The following is a 16424-nucleotide window of genomic DNA, read 5'->3' as shown; positions in this document are numbered from 1 at the left end:
ACCAGAAGGTCTTTTTAGGACTCTTGACCATAATGGGCCGTATAGAACGTAATCAGCTGGACATGGATAAGAAAAAAAGTCTTGGAATCTAAAGCTGAGAACACACTATGTGATTATTTTTTTTTTTTTAAACAATCTGTGCAATAATAATATAGATAACTATAGTATCAGGCTAAAGTATATATTCAATTAATACCGGATCCATTCGGAAATTCTTTTGCCGGAATGGATTCGGCATCCATTATTTAAGGCAGCAGCGATTTGGCTGCGGATTGATGCTCGTCCAGCCGGTGAGGGGGCTGGTTGAGCACGGCTGCGGGAGCCATGATGGAGCCTGGACAGGGCCGGGTGAGCTGCTCTCACCCGGCGGCGTGTGGGTACGGGAGTCGGCGGGTATGTACGAGAGGCAGACGGCGCCGTGTAAGCTGCTGCTCACCCGGCGCCGTCCTCCCTCCGGCATCTTTTTAGGTGGATTAGCCGCTATTCTGTCAATCCACCTGGTTTTTGGCAGGTCGGAACATTTCAACATGCCGCAAAAAAACCAGCCAGCACTGAATAGGTCGGAACCCCTTCCGGTCTATTCATATCGACTGCCGTATTTACGGCAAGACGGCAGATTCGACCGTGAGTCAATATACCCCATATTGTCTAGTGTAACCGCACATCTGAAAAGTGTGGATGCCACAAACCCTCCTTTAAAAACGCAAATAGCAAACGTTCGGTTACCGCCCCCCAAATGGCGAGGGAATTGCATTAAGGGCCCACCCCAAGTACAGGAAGAACATACAAACTCCACACAGTAAGGGCCGTGGTGGGAATCAAACCATAACCATATTGCTGTAAGGCAGTAATGCTAATTATTACCCCGTCCGTGCTGCCCAAATTGAGAGATTGGCGCAGTGCGCATTTACCTGTACTGGCCAGGCGGCGCCGTCTCCCAATGCGCAGATGGTGTGACCCTCGATCTGCTTGCTGATCTCCCATAACATGTCGATCTCTGCCTCGCGGGCGTTTCCTTTGCACATTCGCCATATGACCTTATTCATCCAGTCGACCCCTGGTGGTAGTTTACAGGTGGAGAAAGGAGGTGACATTATTGTGTACTGTGGGGTAAATGTATGAAGCTTGGAGAAGTGGTATCTATCCCCATAAGGAACGTTCTGTGCAAGGTGATAATGCTCCAGCCAATCAGCTCCAATATGTAAATCGACAGCTAGGAGCGGATTGGTTGGAGCATTATCACCTTCCACATAACATTCTTTATGGGGATACATTTACCTCAGTGGAGTCTCATCCCTCCCAATGCATTGTATAGCAAAGTGAATTAGTGTCAGGGCTCCATCCAGCAGCGTCTAACGTTCAAAGCAGACTGGTTGCCCTCGGCAACTTCACTCTTTTCACTGCTTCATACATCTCCCCCCCAAGTGTCCTGCACCAATACTACCCTACCTACATGTTCCCCTGCATAGTACAGACCACAACCTTCTGTTGCTGAATATGAGGTGAAGCCGCCTTACCTTCCCTGCAGGGCGTGCACTGACCGCAGCTTTCATGTTTGTAGAACTCTATGAGGCGAGCAATGGCTCGGACAATGTCTGTCTGCAATAGGGAGCACAGCAGCCATCAGAGCAGCCATAGTAATGTTACAGCGATATACATGTGCTTATTTATAGGAATACAGGTACTCACAGATTTATCCATTACAATGACCGCAGCAGTGCCGAGGCCAGTCTGTGCCTGCACCAGAGCATCGAAGTCCATGAGGACAGTGTCACATACAGAACGTGGGATGAGGGGGGTGGAGGAGCCACCGGGAATCACAGCCAGTAGGTTATCCCAGCCACCAGTAACACCGCCTGCAGGATGGAGAGGCGAAGGTTAGCTGCATATGTGTGTGATACACGGTGATATTAGGTCAGGCAGGACACGGGAGGAGGATGCCAGCTACAGTGATATTAGGTCAGGCAGGACACGGGAGGAGGACGCCAGCTACAGTGATATTAGGGTCAGACAGGACACGGGAGGGGACGCCAGCTACAGTAATATTAGGGTAATGCAGGACACGGGAGGAGGACGCCAGCTACAGTGATATTAGGGTCAGACAGGACACGGGAGGGGACGCCAGCTACAGTAATATTAGGGTAAGGCAGGACATGGGAGGGGGACGCCAGCTACAGTGATATTAGGGTAAGGCAGGACACAGGAGGAGGACGCCAGCTACAGTAATATTAGTGTAAGGCAGGACACGGGAGGGGGACGCCAGCTACAGTGATATTAGGGTAAGGCAGGACACGGGAGGGGGACGCCAGCTACAGTAATATTAGGTCAGACAGGACACGGGAGGAGGACGCCAGCTACAGTGATATTAGGGTAAGGCAGGACACGGGAGGAGGACACCAGCTACAGTGATATTAGGGTAATGCAGGATACGGGAGGGGGACGCCAGCTACAGTAATATTAGGTCAGACAGGATACGGGAGGAGGACGCCAGCTACTGTAATATTAGGTCAGGCAGGACACGGGAGGAGGACGCCAGCTACAGTAATATTAGGTAAGGCAGGACACGGGAGGAGGACGCCAGCCACAGCAATATTAGGGTAAGGCAGAACACGGGAGGAGGACGCCAGCTACAGTAATATTAGGGTAAGGCAGGACACGGGAGGAGGACGCCAGCTACAGTAATATTAGGGTAAGGCAGGACGCCAGCTACAGTAATATTAGGGTCAGCCAGGACACGGGAGGGGGACGCCAGCTACAGTAATATTAGGGTAAGGCAGGACACGGGAGGAGGACGCCAGCTACAGTATTATTAGGGTAAGGCAGGACACGGGAGGAGAACACCAGCTACAGTAATATTAGGGTCAGCCAGGACACGGGAGGGGGACGCCAGCTACAGTAATATTAGGGTAAGGCAGGACACGGGAGGAGGACGCCAGCTACAGTATTATTAGGGTAAGGCAGGACACGGGAGGAGAACACCAGCTACAGTAATATTAGGGTAAGGCAGGACACGGGAGGAGGACGCCAGCTACAGTAATATTAGGGTAAGGCAGGACACGGGAGGAGGACGCCAGCTACAGTGATATTAGGGTCAGCCAGGATACGGGAGGGGGACGCCAGCTACAGTGATATTAGGGTCAGCCAGGATATGGGAGGAGGACGCCAGCTACAGTAATATTAGGTCAGGCAGGACACGGGAGGAGGACGCCAGCTACTGTGATATTAGGGTAAGGCAGGACACGGGAGGGGGACACCAGCTACAGTGATATTAGGGTAAGGCAGGACACGGGAGGGGGACACCAGCTACAGTGATATTAGGGTAAGGCAGGACACAGGAGGAGGACGCCAGCTACAGTAATATTAAAGTAAGGCAGGACACGGGAGGAGGACGCCAGCTACAGTAATATTAGGGTAAGGCAGGACACGGGAGGAGGACGCCAGCTACAGTAATATTAGGGTAAGGCAGGACACGGGAGGGGGACACCAGCTACAGTGATATTAGGGTAAGGCAGGACACAGGAGGAGGACGCCAGCTACAGTAATATTAAAGTAAGGCAGGACACGGGAGGAGGACGCCAGCTACAGTAATATTAGGGTAAGGCAGGACACGGGAGGAGGACGCCAGCTACAGTAATATTAGGGTAAGGCAGGACACGGGAGGAGGACGCCAGCTACAGTAATATTAGGGTAAGACAGGACACAGGAGGAGGACACCAGCTACAGGGAGGGGGACACCAGCTACAGTGATATTAGGGTAAGGCAGGACACGGGAGGAGGACGCCAGCTACAGTGATATTAGGGTAAGGCAGGACACGGGAGGGGGACGCCAGCTAGAGTGATATTAGGGTAAGGCAGGAAACGGGAGGGGGACGCCAGCTACAGTGATATTAGGGTAAGGCAGGACACGGGAGGAGGACGCCAGCTACAGTGATATTAGGGTAAGGCAGGACACGGGAGGAGGACGCCAGCTACAGTAATATTAGGGTAAGGCAGGACACGGGAGGGGGACACCAGCTACAGTAATATTAGGGTAAGGCAGGATACAGGAGGAGGACGCCAGCTACAGTGATATTAGGGTAAGGCAGGACACGGGAGGCGGACGCCAGCTACAGTGATATTAGGGTCAGCCAGGATACGGGAGGGGGACGCCAGCTACAGTGATATTAGGGTCAGCCAGGATACGGGAGGGGGACGCCAGCTACAGTGATATTAGGGTAAGGCAGGACACGGGAGGAGGACACCAGCTACAGTAATATTAGGGTAAGGCAGGATACAGGAGGAGGACGCCAGCTACAGTAATATTAGGGTAAGGCAGGATACAGGAGGAGGACGCCAGCTACAGTAATATTAGGGTAAGGCAGGACACGGGAGTGGGACACCAGCTACAGTGATATTAGGGTAAGGCAGGACACCAGCTACAGTGATATTAGGGTAATGCAGGACACGGGAGGGGGGACGCCAGCTACAGTAATATTAGGGTAAAGCAGGACACGGGAGGGGGACGCCAGCTACAGTAATATTAGGGTAAGGCAGGACACGGGAGGAGGACGCCAGCTACAGTAATATTAGGGTAAGGCAGGACGCCAGCTACAGTAATATTAGGGTAAGGCAGGACACGGGAGGGGACACCAGCTACAGTAATATTAGGGTAAAGCAGGACACGGGAGGGGACGCCAGCTACAGTGATATTAGGGTAAGGCAGGATACAGGAGGAGGACACCAGCTACAGTAATATTAGGGTAAGGCAGGATACAGGAGGAGGACGCCAGCTACAGTAATATTAGGGTAAGGCAGGACACGGGAGTGGGACACCAGCTACAGTGATATTAGGGTAAGGCAGGACACCAGCTACAGTGATATTAGGGTAATGCAGGACACGGGAGGGGGGACGCCAGCTACAGTAATATTAGGGTAAGGCAGGACACGGGAGGGGGACGCCAGCTACAGTAATATTAGGGTAAGGCAGGACACGGGAGGAGGACGCCAGCTACAGTAATATTAGGGTAAGGCAGGACGCCAGCTACAGTAATATTAGGGTAAGGCAGGACACGGGAGGGGACACCAGCTACAGTAATATTAGGGTAAGGCAGGACACGGGAGGGGACGCCAGCTACAGTGATATTAGGGTAAGGCAGGACACGGGAGGGGGACGCCAGCTACAGTAATATTAGGGTAAGGCAGGACGCCAGCTACAGTAATATTAGGGTAAGGCAGGACACGGGAGGGGACACCAGCTACAGTAATATTAGGTAAGGCAGGACACGGGAGGAGGACGCCAGCTACAGTAATATTAGGTAAGGCAGGACACGGGAGGAGGACGCCAGCTACAGTAATATTAGGTAAGGCAGGACACGGGAGGAGGACGCCAGCCACAGCAATATTAGGGTAAGGCAGAACACGGGAGAAGGATGCCAGCTACAGTAATATTAGGGTAAGGCAGGACACAGGAGGAGGACGCCAGCTACAGTAATATTAGGGTAAGGCAGGACACGGGAGGAGGACACCAGCTACAGTGATATTAGGGTAAGGCAGGACACGGGAGGAGGACGCCAGCTACAGTGATATTAGGGTAAGGCAGGACACGGGAGGAGGACGCCAGCTACAGTAATATTAGGGTAAGGCAGGACACGGGAGGAGGACGCCAGCTAAAGTAATATTAGGGTAAGGCAGGACACGGGAGGAGGACGCCAGCTACAGTAATATTAGGGTAAGGCAGGACGCCAGCTACAGTAATATTAGGGTAAGGCAGGACACGGGAGGGGACGCCAGCTACAGTAATATTAGGGTAAGGAAGTACACGGGAGGAGGACACCAGCTACAGTGATATTAGGTCAGGCAGGACACGGGAGGAGGACGCCAGCTACAGTAATATTAGGGTCAGGCAGGACACGGGAGGGGACGCCAGCTACAGTAATATTAGGGTCAGCCAGGACACGGGAGGGGGACGCCAGCTACAGTAATATTAGGGTAAGGCAGGACACGGGAGGAGGACGCCAGCTACAGTATTATTAGGGTAAGGCAGGACACGGGAGGAGAACACCAGTTACAGTAATATTAGGGTAAGGCAGGACACGGGAGGAGGACGCCAGCTACAGTAATATTAGGGTAAGGCAGGACACGGGAGGAGGACGCCAGCTACAGTGATATTAGGGTCAGCCAGGATACGGGAGGGGGACGCCAGCTACAGTGATATTAGGGTCAGCCAGGATATGGGAGGAGGACGCCAGCTACAGTAATATTAGGTCAGGCAGGACACGGGAGGAGGACGCCAGCTACTGTGATATTAGGGTAAGGCAGGACACGGGAGGGGGACACCAGCTACAGTGATATTAGGGTAAGGCAGGACACGGGAGCGGGACACCAGCTACAGTGATATTAGGGTAAGGCAGGACACAGGAGGAGGACGCCAGCTACAGTAATATTAAAGTAAGGCAGGACACGGGAGGAGGACGCCAGCTACAGTAATATTAGGGTAAGGCAGGACACGGGAGGAGGACGCCAGCTACAGTAATATTAGGGTAAGGCAGGACGCCAGCTACAGTGATATTAGGGTAAGGCAGGACACGGGAGGGGGACACCAGCTACAGTGATATTAGGGTAAGGCAGGACACAGGAGGAGGACGCCAGCTACAGTAATATTAAAGTAAGGCAGGACACGGGAGGAGGACGCCAGCTACAGTAATATTAGGGTAAGGCAGGACACGGGAGGAGGACGCCAGCTACAGTAATATTAGGGTAAGGCAGGACACGGGAGGAGGACGCCAGCTACAGTAATATTAGGGTAAGACAGGACACAGGAGGAGGACACCAGCTACAGGGAGGGGGACACCAGCTACAGTGATATTAGGGTAAGGCAGGACACGGGAGGAGGACGCCAGCTACAGTGATATTAGGGTAAGGCAGGACACGGGAGGGGGACGCCAGCTAGAGTGATATTAGGGTAAGGCAGGACACTGGAGGGGGACGCCAGCTACAGTGATATTAGGGTAAGGCAGGACACGGGAGGAGGACGCCAGCTACAGTGATATTAGGGTAAGGCAGGACACGGGAGGAGGACGCCAGCTACAGTAATATTAGGGTAAGGCAGGACACGGGAGGGGGACACCAGCTACAGTAATATTAGGGTAAGGCAGGATACAGGAGGAGGACGCCAGCTACAGTGATATTAGGGTAAGGCAGGACACGGGAGGAGGACGCCAGCTACAGTGATATTAGGGTCAGCCAGGATACGGGAGGGGGACGCCAGCTACAGTGATATTAGGGTCAGCCAGGATACGGGAGGAGGACGCCAGCTACAGTAATATTAGGTCAGGTAGGACACGGGAGGAGGACGCCAGGTACAGTGATATTAGGGTAAGGCAGGACACAGGAGGAGGACGCCAGCTACAGTAATATTAAAGTAAGGCAGGACACGGGAGGAGGACGCCAGCTACAGTAATATTAGGGTAAGGCAGGACACAAGAGGAGGACGCCAGCTACAGTAATATTAGGGTAAGGCAGGACACGGGAGGAGGACGCCAGCTACAGTAATATTAGGGTAAGACAGGACACAGGAGGAGGACACCAGCTACAGGGAGGGGGACACCAGCTACAGTGATATTAGGGTAAGGCAGGACACGGGAGGACGACGCCAGCTACAGTGATATTAGGGTAAGGCAGGACACGGGAGGGGGACGCCAGCTAGAGTAATATTAGGTAAGGCAGGACACGGGAGGAGGACGCCAGCTACAGTAATATTAGGTAAGGCAGGACACGGGAGGAGGACGCCAGCCACAGCAATATTAGGGTAAGGCAGAACACGGGAGAAGGATGCCAGCTACAGTAATATTAGGGTAAGGCAGAACACGGGAGAAGGATGCCAGCTACAGTAATATTAGGTAAGGCAGGACACGGGAGGAGGACGCCAGCTACAGTAATATTAGGGTAAGGCAGGACACGGAAGGGGACGCCAGCTACAGTGATATTAGGGTAAGGCAGGACACGGGAGGGGGACGCCAGCTACAGTAATATTAGGGTAAGGCAGGACGCCAGCTACAGTAATATTAGGGTAAGGCAGTACACGGGAGGGGACGCCAGCTACAGTGATATTAGGGTAAGGCAGGACACGGGAGGGGGACGCCAGCTACAGTAATATTAGGGTAAGGCAGGACACGGGAGGGGGACGCCAGCTACAGTAATATTAGGGTAAGGCAGGACGCCAGCTACAGTAATATTAGGGTAAGGCAGGACACGGGAGGGGACACCAGCTACAGTAATATTAGGTAAGGCAGGACACGGGAGGAGGACGCCAGCTACAGTAATATTAGGTAAGGCAGGACACGGGAGGAGGACGCCAGCTACAGTAATATTAGGTAAGGCAGGACACGGGAGGAGGACGCCAGCCACAGCAATATTAGGGTAAGGCAGAACACGGGAGAAGGATGCCAGCTACAGTAATATTAGGGTAAGGCAGAACACGGGAGAAGGATGCCAGCTACAGTAATATTAGGTAAGGCAGGACACGGGAGGAGGACGCCAGCTACAGTAATATTAGGTAAGGCAGAACACGGGAGAAGGATGCCAGCTACAGTAATATTAGGGTAAGGCAGGACACAGGAGGAGGACGCCAGCTACAGTAATATTAGGGTAAGGCAGGACACGGGAGGAGGACACCAGCTACAGTGATATTAGGGTAAGGCAGGACACAGGAGGAGGACGCCAGCTACAGTAATATTAGGGTAAGGCAGGACACGGGAGGAGGACGCCAGCTACAGTAATATTAGGGTAAGGCAGGACACGGGAGGAGGACGCCAGCTACAGTAATATTAGGGTAAGGCAGGACACGGGAGGAGGACGCCAGCTACAGTAATATTAGGGTAAGGCAGGACGCCAGCTACAGTAATATTAGGGTAAGGCAGGACACGGGAGGGGACACCAGCTACAGTAATATTAGGGTAAGGAAGTACACGGGAGGAGGACGCCAGCTACAGTGATATTAGGTCAGGCAGGACACGGGAGGGGGACGCCAGCTACAGTAATATTAGGGTAAGGCAGGACACGGGAGGAGGACGCCAGCTACAGTGATATTAGGGTCAGCCAGGACACGGGAGGGGGACGCCAGCTACAGTAATATTAGGGTAAGGCAGGACACGGGAGGAGGACGCCAGCTACAGTATTATTAGGGTAAGGCAGGACACGGTAGGAGAACACCAGCTACAGTAATATTAGGGTAAGGCAGGACGCCAGCTACAGTAATATTAGGGTAAGGCAGGACACGGGAGGGGACGCCAGCTACAGTGATATTAGGGTAAGGCAGGACACGGGAGGGGGACGCCAGCTACAGTATTATTAGGGTAAGGCAGGACACGGTAGGAGAACACCAGCTACAGTAATATTAGGGTAAGGCAGGACACAGGAGGGGGACGCCAGCTACAGTAATATTAGGGTAAGGCAGGACACGGGAGGGGACGCCAGCTACAGTGATATTAGGGTAAGGCAGGACACAGGAGGAGGACGCCAGCTACAGTAATATTAAAGTAAGGCAGGACACGGGAGGAGGACGCCAGCTACAGTAATATTAGGGTAAGGCAGGACACGGGAGGAGGACGCCAGCTACAGTAATATTAGGGTAAGGCAGGACACGGGAGGAGGACGCCAGCTACAGTAATATTAGGGTAAGACAGGACACAGGAGGAGGACACCAGCTACAGGGAGGGGGACACCAGCTACAGTGATATTAGGGTAAGGCAGGACACGGGAGGAGGACGCCAGCTACAGTGATATTAGGGTAAGGCAGGACACGGGAGGGGGACGCCAGCTAGAGTGATATTAGGGTAAGGCAGGACACGGGAGGGGGACGCCAGCTACAGTGATATTAGGGTAAGGCAGGACACGGGAGGAGGACGCCAGCTACAGTGATATTAGGGTAAGGCAGGACACGGGAGGAGGACGCCAGCTACAGTAATATTAGGGTAAGGCAGGACACGGGAGGGGGACACCAGCTACAGTAATATTAGGGTAAGGCAGGATACAGGAGGAGGACGCCAGCTACAGTGATATTAGGGTAAGGCAGGACACGGGAGGAGGACGCCAGCTACAGTGATATTAGGGTCAGCCAGGATACGGGAGGGGGACGCCAGCTACAGTGATATTAGGGTCAGCCAGGATACGGGAGGAGGACGCCAGCTACAGTAATATTAGGTCAGGTAGGACACGGGAGGAGGACGCCAGGTACAGTGATATTAGGGTAAGGCAGGACACAGGAGGAGGACGCCAGCTACAGTAATATTAAAGTAAGGCAGGACACGGGAGGAGGACGCCAGCTACAGTAATATTAGGGTAAGGCAGGACACAAGAGGAGGACGCCAGCTACAGTAATATTAGGGTAAGGCAGGACACGGGAGGAGGACGCCAGCTACAGTAATATTAGGGTAAGACAGGACACAGGAGGAGGACACCAGCTACAGGGAGGGGGACACCAGCTACAGTGATATTAGGGTAAGGCAGGACACGGGAGGAGGACGCCAGCTACAGTGATATTAGGGTAAGGCAGGACACGGGAGGGGGACGCCAGCTAGAGTAATATTAGGTAAGGCAGGACACGGGAGGAGGACGCCAGCTACAGTAATATTAGGTAAGGCAGGACACGGGAGGAGGACGCCAGCCACAGCAATATTAGGGTAAGGCAGAACACGGGAGAAGGATGCCAGCTACAGTAATATTAGGGTAAGGCAGGACACGGGAGGAGGACGCCAGCTACAGTAATATTAGGGTAAGGCAGGACACGGGAGGGGACGCCAGCTACAGTGATATTAGGGTAAGGCAGGACACGGGAGGGGGACGCCAGCTACAGTAATATTAGGGTAAGGCAGGACGCCAGCTACAGTAATATTAGGGTAAGGCAGGACACGGGAGGGGACGCCAGCTACAGTGATATTAGGGTAAGGCAGGACACGGGAGGGGGACGCCAGCTACAGTAATATTAGGGTAAGGCAGGACGCCAGCTACAGTAATATTAGGTTAAGGCAGGACACGGGAGGGGACACCAGCTACAGTAATATTAGGTAAGGCAGGACACGGGAGGAGGACGCCAGCTACAGTAATATTAGGTAAGGCAGGACACGGGAGGAGGACGCCAGCTACAGTAATATTAGGTAAGGCAGGACACGGGAGGAGGACGCCAGCCACAGCAATATTAGGGTAAGGCAGAACACGGGAGAAGGATGCCAGCTACAGTAATATTAGGGTAAGGCAGAACACGGGAGAAGGATGCCAGCTACAGTAATATTAGGTAAGGCAGGACACGGGAGGAGGACGCCAGCTACAGTAATATTAGGTAAGGCAGGACACGGGAGGAGGACGCCAGCCACAGCAATATTAGGGTAAGGCAGAACACGGGAGAAGGATGCCAGCTACAGTAATATTAGGGTAAGGCAGGACACAGGAGGAGGACGCCAGCTACAGTAATATTAGGGTAAGGCAGGACACGGGAGGAGGACACCAGCTACAGTGATATTAGGGTAAGGCAGGACACAGGAGGAGGACGCCAGCTACAGTAATATTAGGGTAAGGCAGGACACGGGAGGAGGACGCCAGCTACAGTAATATTAGGGTAAGGCAGGACACGGGAGGAGGACGCCAGCTACAGTAATATTAGGGTAAGGCAGGACACGGGAGGAGGACGCCAGCTACAGTAATATTAGGGTAAGGCAGGACGCCAGCTACAGTAATATTAGGGTAAGGCAGGACACGGGAGGGGACACCAGCTACAGTAATATTAGGGTAAGGAAGTACACGGGAGGAGGACGCCAGCTACAGTGATATTAGGTCAGGCAGGACACGGGAGGAGGACGCCAGCTACAGTAATATTAGGGTCAGGCAGGACACGGGAGGGGACGCCAGCTACAGTAATATTAGGGTCAGCCAGGATACGGGAGGGGGACGCCAGCTACAGTAATATTAGGTAAGGCAGGACACGGGAGGAGGACGCCAGCTACAGTAATATTAGGTAAGGCAGGACACGGGAGGAGGACGCCAGCCACAGCAATATTAGGGTAAGGCAGAACACGGGAGAAGGATGCCAGCTACAGTAATATTAGGGTAAGGCAGGACACAGGAGGAGGACGCCAGCTACAGTAATATTAGGGTAAGGCAGGACACGGGAGGAGGACGCCAGCTACAGTGATATTAGGGTAAGGCAGGACACGGGAGGAGGACGCCAGCTACAGTAATATTAGGGTAAGGCAGGACACGGGAGGAGGACGCCAGCTAAAGTAATATTAGGGTAAGGCAGGACACGGGAGGAGGACGCCAGCTACAGTAATATTAGGGTAAGGCAGGACGCCAGCTACAGTAATATTAGGGTAAGGCAGGACACGGGAGGGGACGCCAGCTACAGTAATATTAGGGTAAGGAAGTACACGGGAGGAGGACACCAGCTACAGTGATATTAGGTCAGGCAGGACACGGGAGGAGGACGCCAGCTACAGTAATATTAGGGTCAGGCAGGACACGGGAGGGGACGCCAGCTACAGTAATATTAGGGTCAGCCAGGACACGGGAGGGGGACGCCAGCTACAGTAATATTAGGGTAAGGCAGGACACGGGAGGAGGACGCCAGCTACAGTATTATTAGGGTAAGGCAGGACACGGGAGGAGAACACCAGTTACAGTAATATTAGGGTAAGGCAGGACACGGGAGGAGGACGCCAGCTACAGTAATATTAGGGTAAGGCAGGACACGGGAGGAGGACGCCAGCTACAGTGATATTAGGGTCAGCCAGGATACGGGAGGGGGACGCCAGCTACAGTGATATTAGGGTCAACCAGGATATGGGAGGAGGACGCCAGCTACAGTAATATTAGGTCAGGCAGGACACGGGAGGAGGACGCCAGCTACAGTGATATTAGGGTCAGCCAGGATACGGGAGGGGGACGCCAGCTACAGTGATATTAGGGTCAGCCAGGATATGGGAGGAGGACGCCAGCTACAGTAATATTAGGTCAGGCAGGACACGGGAGGAGGACGCCAGCTACTGTGATATTAGGGTAAGGCAGGACACGGGAGGGGGACACCAGCTACAGTGATATTAGGGTAAGGCAGGACACGGGAGCGGGACACCAGCTACAGTGATATTAGGGTAAGGCAGGACACAGGAGGAGGACGCCAGCTACAGTAATATTAAAGTAAGGCAGGACACGGGAGGAGGACGCCAGCTACAGTAATATTAGGGTAAGGCAGGACACGGGAGGAGGACGCCAGCTACAGTAATATTAGGGTAAGGCAGGACGCCAGCTACAGTGATATTAGGGTAAGGCAGGACACGGGAGGGGGACACCAGCTACAGTGATATTAGGGTAAGGCAGGACACAGGAGGAGGACGCCAGCTACAGTAATATTAAAGTAAGGCAGGACACGGGAGGAGGACGCCAGCTACAGTAATATTAGGGTAAGGCAGGACACGGGAGGAGGACGCCAGCTACAGTAATATTAGGGTAAGGCAGGACACGGGAGGAGGACGCCAGCTACAGTAATATTAGGGTAAGACAGGACACAGGAGGAGGACACCAGCTACAGGGAGGGGGACACCAGCTACAGTGATATTAGGGTAAGGCAGGACACGGGAGGAGGACGCCAGCTACAGTGATATTAGGGTAAGGCAGGACACGGGAGGGGGACGCCAGCTAGAGTGATATTAGGGTAAGGCAGGACACTGGAGGGGGACGCCAGCTACAGTGATATTAGGGTAAGGCAGGACACGGGAGGAGGACGCCAGCTACAGTGATATTAGGGTAAGGCAGGACACGGGAGGAGGACGCCAGCTACAGTAATATTAGGGTAAGGCAGGACACGGGAGGGGGACACCAGCTACAGTAATATTAGGGTAAGGCAGGATACAGGAGGAGGACGCCAGCTACAGTGATATTAGGGTAAGGCAGGACACGGGAGGAGGACGCCAGCTACAGTGATATTAGGGTCAGCCAGGATACGGGAGGGGGACGCCAGCTACAGTGATATTAGGGTCAGCCAGGATACGGGAGGAGGACGCCAGCTACAGTAATATTAGGTCAGGTAGGACACGGGAGGAGGACGCCAGGTACAGTGATATTAGGGTAAGGCAGGACACAGGAGGAGGACGCCAGCTACAGTAATATTAAAGTAAGGCAGGACACGGGAGGAGGACGCCAGCTACAGTAATATTAGGGTAAGGCAGGACACAAGAGGAGGACGCCAGCTACAGTAATATTAGGGTAAGGCAGGACACGGGAGGAGGACGCCAGCTACAGTAATATTAGGGTAAGACAGGACACAGGAGGAGGACACCAGCTACAGGGAGGGGGACACCAGCTACAGTGATATTAGGGTAAGGCAGGACACGGGAGGACGACGCCAGCTACAGTGATATTAGGGTAAGGCAGGACACGGGAGGGGGACGCCAGCTAGAGTAATATTAGGTAAGGCAGGACACGGGAGGAGGACGCCAGCTACAGTAATATTAGGTAAGGCAGGACACGGGAGGAGGACGCCAGCCACAGCAATATTAGGGTAAGGCAGAACACGGGAGAAGGATGCCAGCTACAGTAATATTAGGGTAAGGCAGAACACGGGAGAAGGATGCCAGCTACAGTAATATTAGGTAAGGCAGGACACGGGAGGAGGACGCCAGCTACAGTAATATTAGGGTAAGGCAGGACACGGAAGGGGACGCCAGCTACAGTGATATTAGGGTAAGGCAGGACACGGGAGGGGGACGCCAGCTACAGTAATATTAGGGTAAGGCAGGACGCCAGCTACAGTAATATTAGGGTAAGGCAGTACACGGGAGGGGACGCCAGCTACAGTGATATTAGGGTAAGGCAGGACACGGGAGGGGGACGCCAGCTACAGTAATATTAGGGTAAGGCAGGACACGGGAGGGGGACGCCAGCTACAGTAATATTAGGGTAAGGCAGGACGCCAGCTACAGTAATATTAGGGTAAGGCAGGACACGGGAGGGGACACCAGCTACAGTAATATTAGGTAAGGCAGGACACGGGAGGAGGACGCCAGCTACAGTAATATTAGGTAAGGCAGGACACGGGAGGAGGACGCCAGCTACAGTAATATTAGGTAAGGCAGGACACGGGAGGAGGACGCCAGCCACAGCAATATTAGGGTAAGGCAGAACACGGGAGAAGGATGCCAGCTACAGTAATATTAGGGTAAGGCAGAACACGGGAGAAGGATGCCAGCTACAGTAATATTAGGTAAGGCAGGACACGGGAGGAGGACGCCAGCTACAGTAATATTAGGTAAGGCAGAACACGGGAGAAGGATGCCAGCTACAGTAATATTAGGGTAAGGCAGGACACAGGAGGAGGACGCCAGCTACAGTAATATTAGGGTAAGGCAGGACACGGGAGGAGGACACCAGCTACAGTGATATTAGGGTAAGGCAGGACACAGGAGGAGGACGCCAGCTACAGTAATATTAGGGTAAGGCAGGACACGGGAGGAGGACGCCAGCTACAGTAATATTAGGGTAAGGCAGGACACGGGAGGAGGACGCCAGCTACAGTAATATTAGGGTAAGGCAGGACACGGGAGGAGGACGCCAGCTACAGTAATATTAGGGTAAGGCAGGACGCCAGCTACAGTAATATTAGGGTAAGGCAGGACACGGGAGGGGACACCAGCTACAGTAATATTAGGGTAAGGAAGTACACGGGAGGAGGACGCCAGCTACAGTGATATTAGGTCAGGCAGGACACGGGAGGGGGACGCCAGCTACAGTTATATTAGGGTAAGGCAGGACACGGGAGGAGGACGCCAGCTACAGTGATATTAGGGTCAGCCAGGACACGGGAGGGGGACGCCAGCTACAGTAATATTAGGGTAAGGCAGGACACGGGAGGAGGACGCCAGCTACAGTATTATTAGGGTAAGGCAGGACACGGTAGGAGAACACCAGCTACAGTAATATTAGGGTAAGGCAGGACGCCAGCTACAGTAATATTAGGGTAAGGCAGGACACGGGAGGGGACGCCAGCTACAGTGATATTAGGGTAAGGCAGGACACGGGAGGGGGACGCCAGCTACAGTATTATTAGGGTAAGGCAGGACACGGTAGGAGAACACCAGCTACAGTAATATTAGGGTAAGGCAGGACACAGGAGGGGGACGCCAGCTACAGTAATATTAGGGTAAGGCAGGACACGGGAGGGGACGCCAGCTACAGTGATATTAGGGTAAGGCAGGACACAGGAGGAGGACGCCAGCTACAGTAATATTAAAGTAAGGCAGGACACGGGAGGAGGACGCCAGCTACAGTAATATTAGGGTAAGGCAGGACACGGGAGGAGGACGCCAGCTACAGTAATATTAGGGTAAGGCAGGACACGGGAGGAGGACGCCAGCTACAGTAATATTAGGGTAAGACAGGACACAGGAGGAGGACACCAGCTA

General features: G+C 53.5%; 1 protein-coding gene across 2 annotated transcripts in view; it reads right to left on the bottom strand.

Annotated features, from left to right (window-relative positions):
* Positions 1-16424, bottom strand: part of NDUFV1 (NADH:ubiquinone oxidoreductase core subunit V1) — a 29738-nt gene that overhangs the window by 291 nt on the left and 13023 nt on the right. For both annotated transcript variants that reach the window (XM_083145881.1, XM_083145880.1), the window contains exons 8-10: positions 1690-1856; positions 1518-1599; positions 912-1057 (exon numbers count right to left, since the gene is read on the bottom strand). In XM_083145881.1, coding sequence (XP_083002007.1) covers positions 912-1057; positions 1518-1599; positions 1690-1856 — 395 coding nt within the window. The remainder of the gene's footprint in view (positions 1-911; positions 1058-1517; positions 1600-1689; positions 1857-16424) is intronic.

This window comes from Crinia signifera, chromosome 6, assembly GCF_055691185.1.
Source record: "Crinia signifera chromosome 6, ASM5569118v1, whole genome shotgun sequence".
NCBI lineage: Eukaryota > Metazoa > Chordata > Amphibia > Anura > Myobatrachidae > Crinia > Crinia signifera.
The sequence above is the reverse complement of the archived record's forward strand: the minus strand, read 5'-3'. Positions and strand labels throughout refer to the sequence as shown.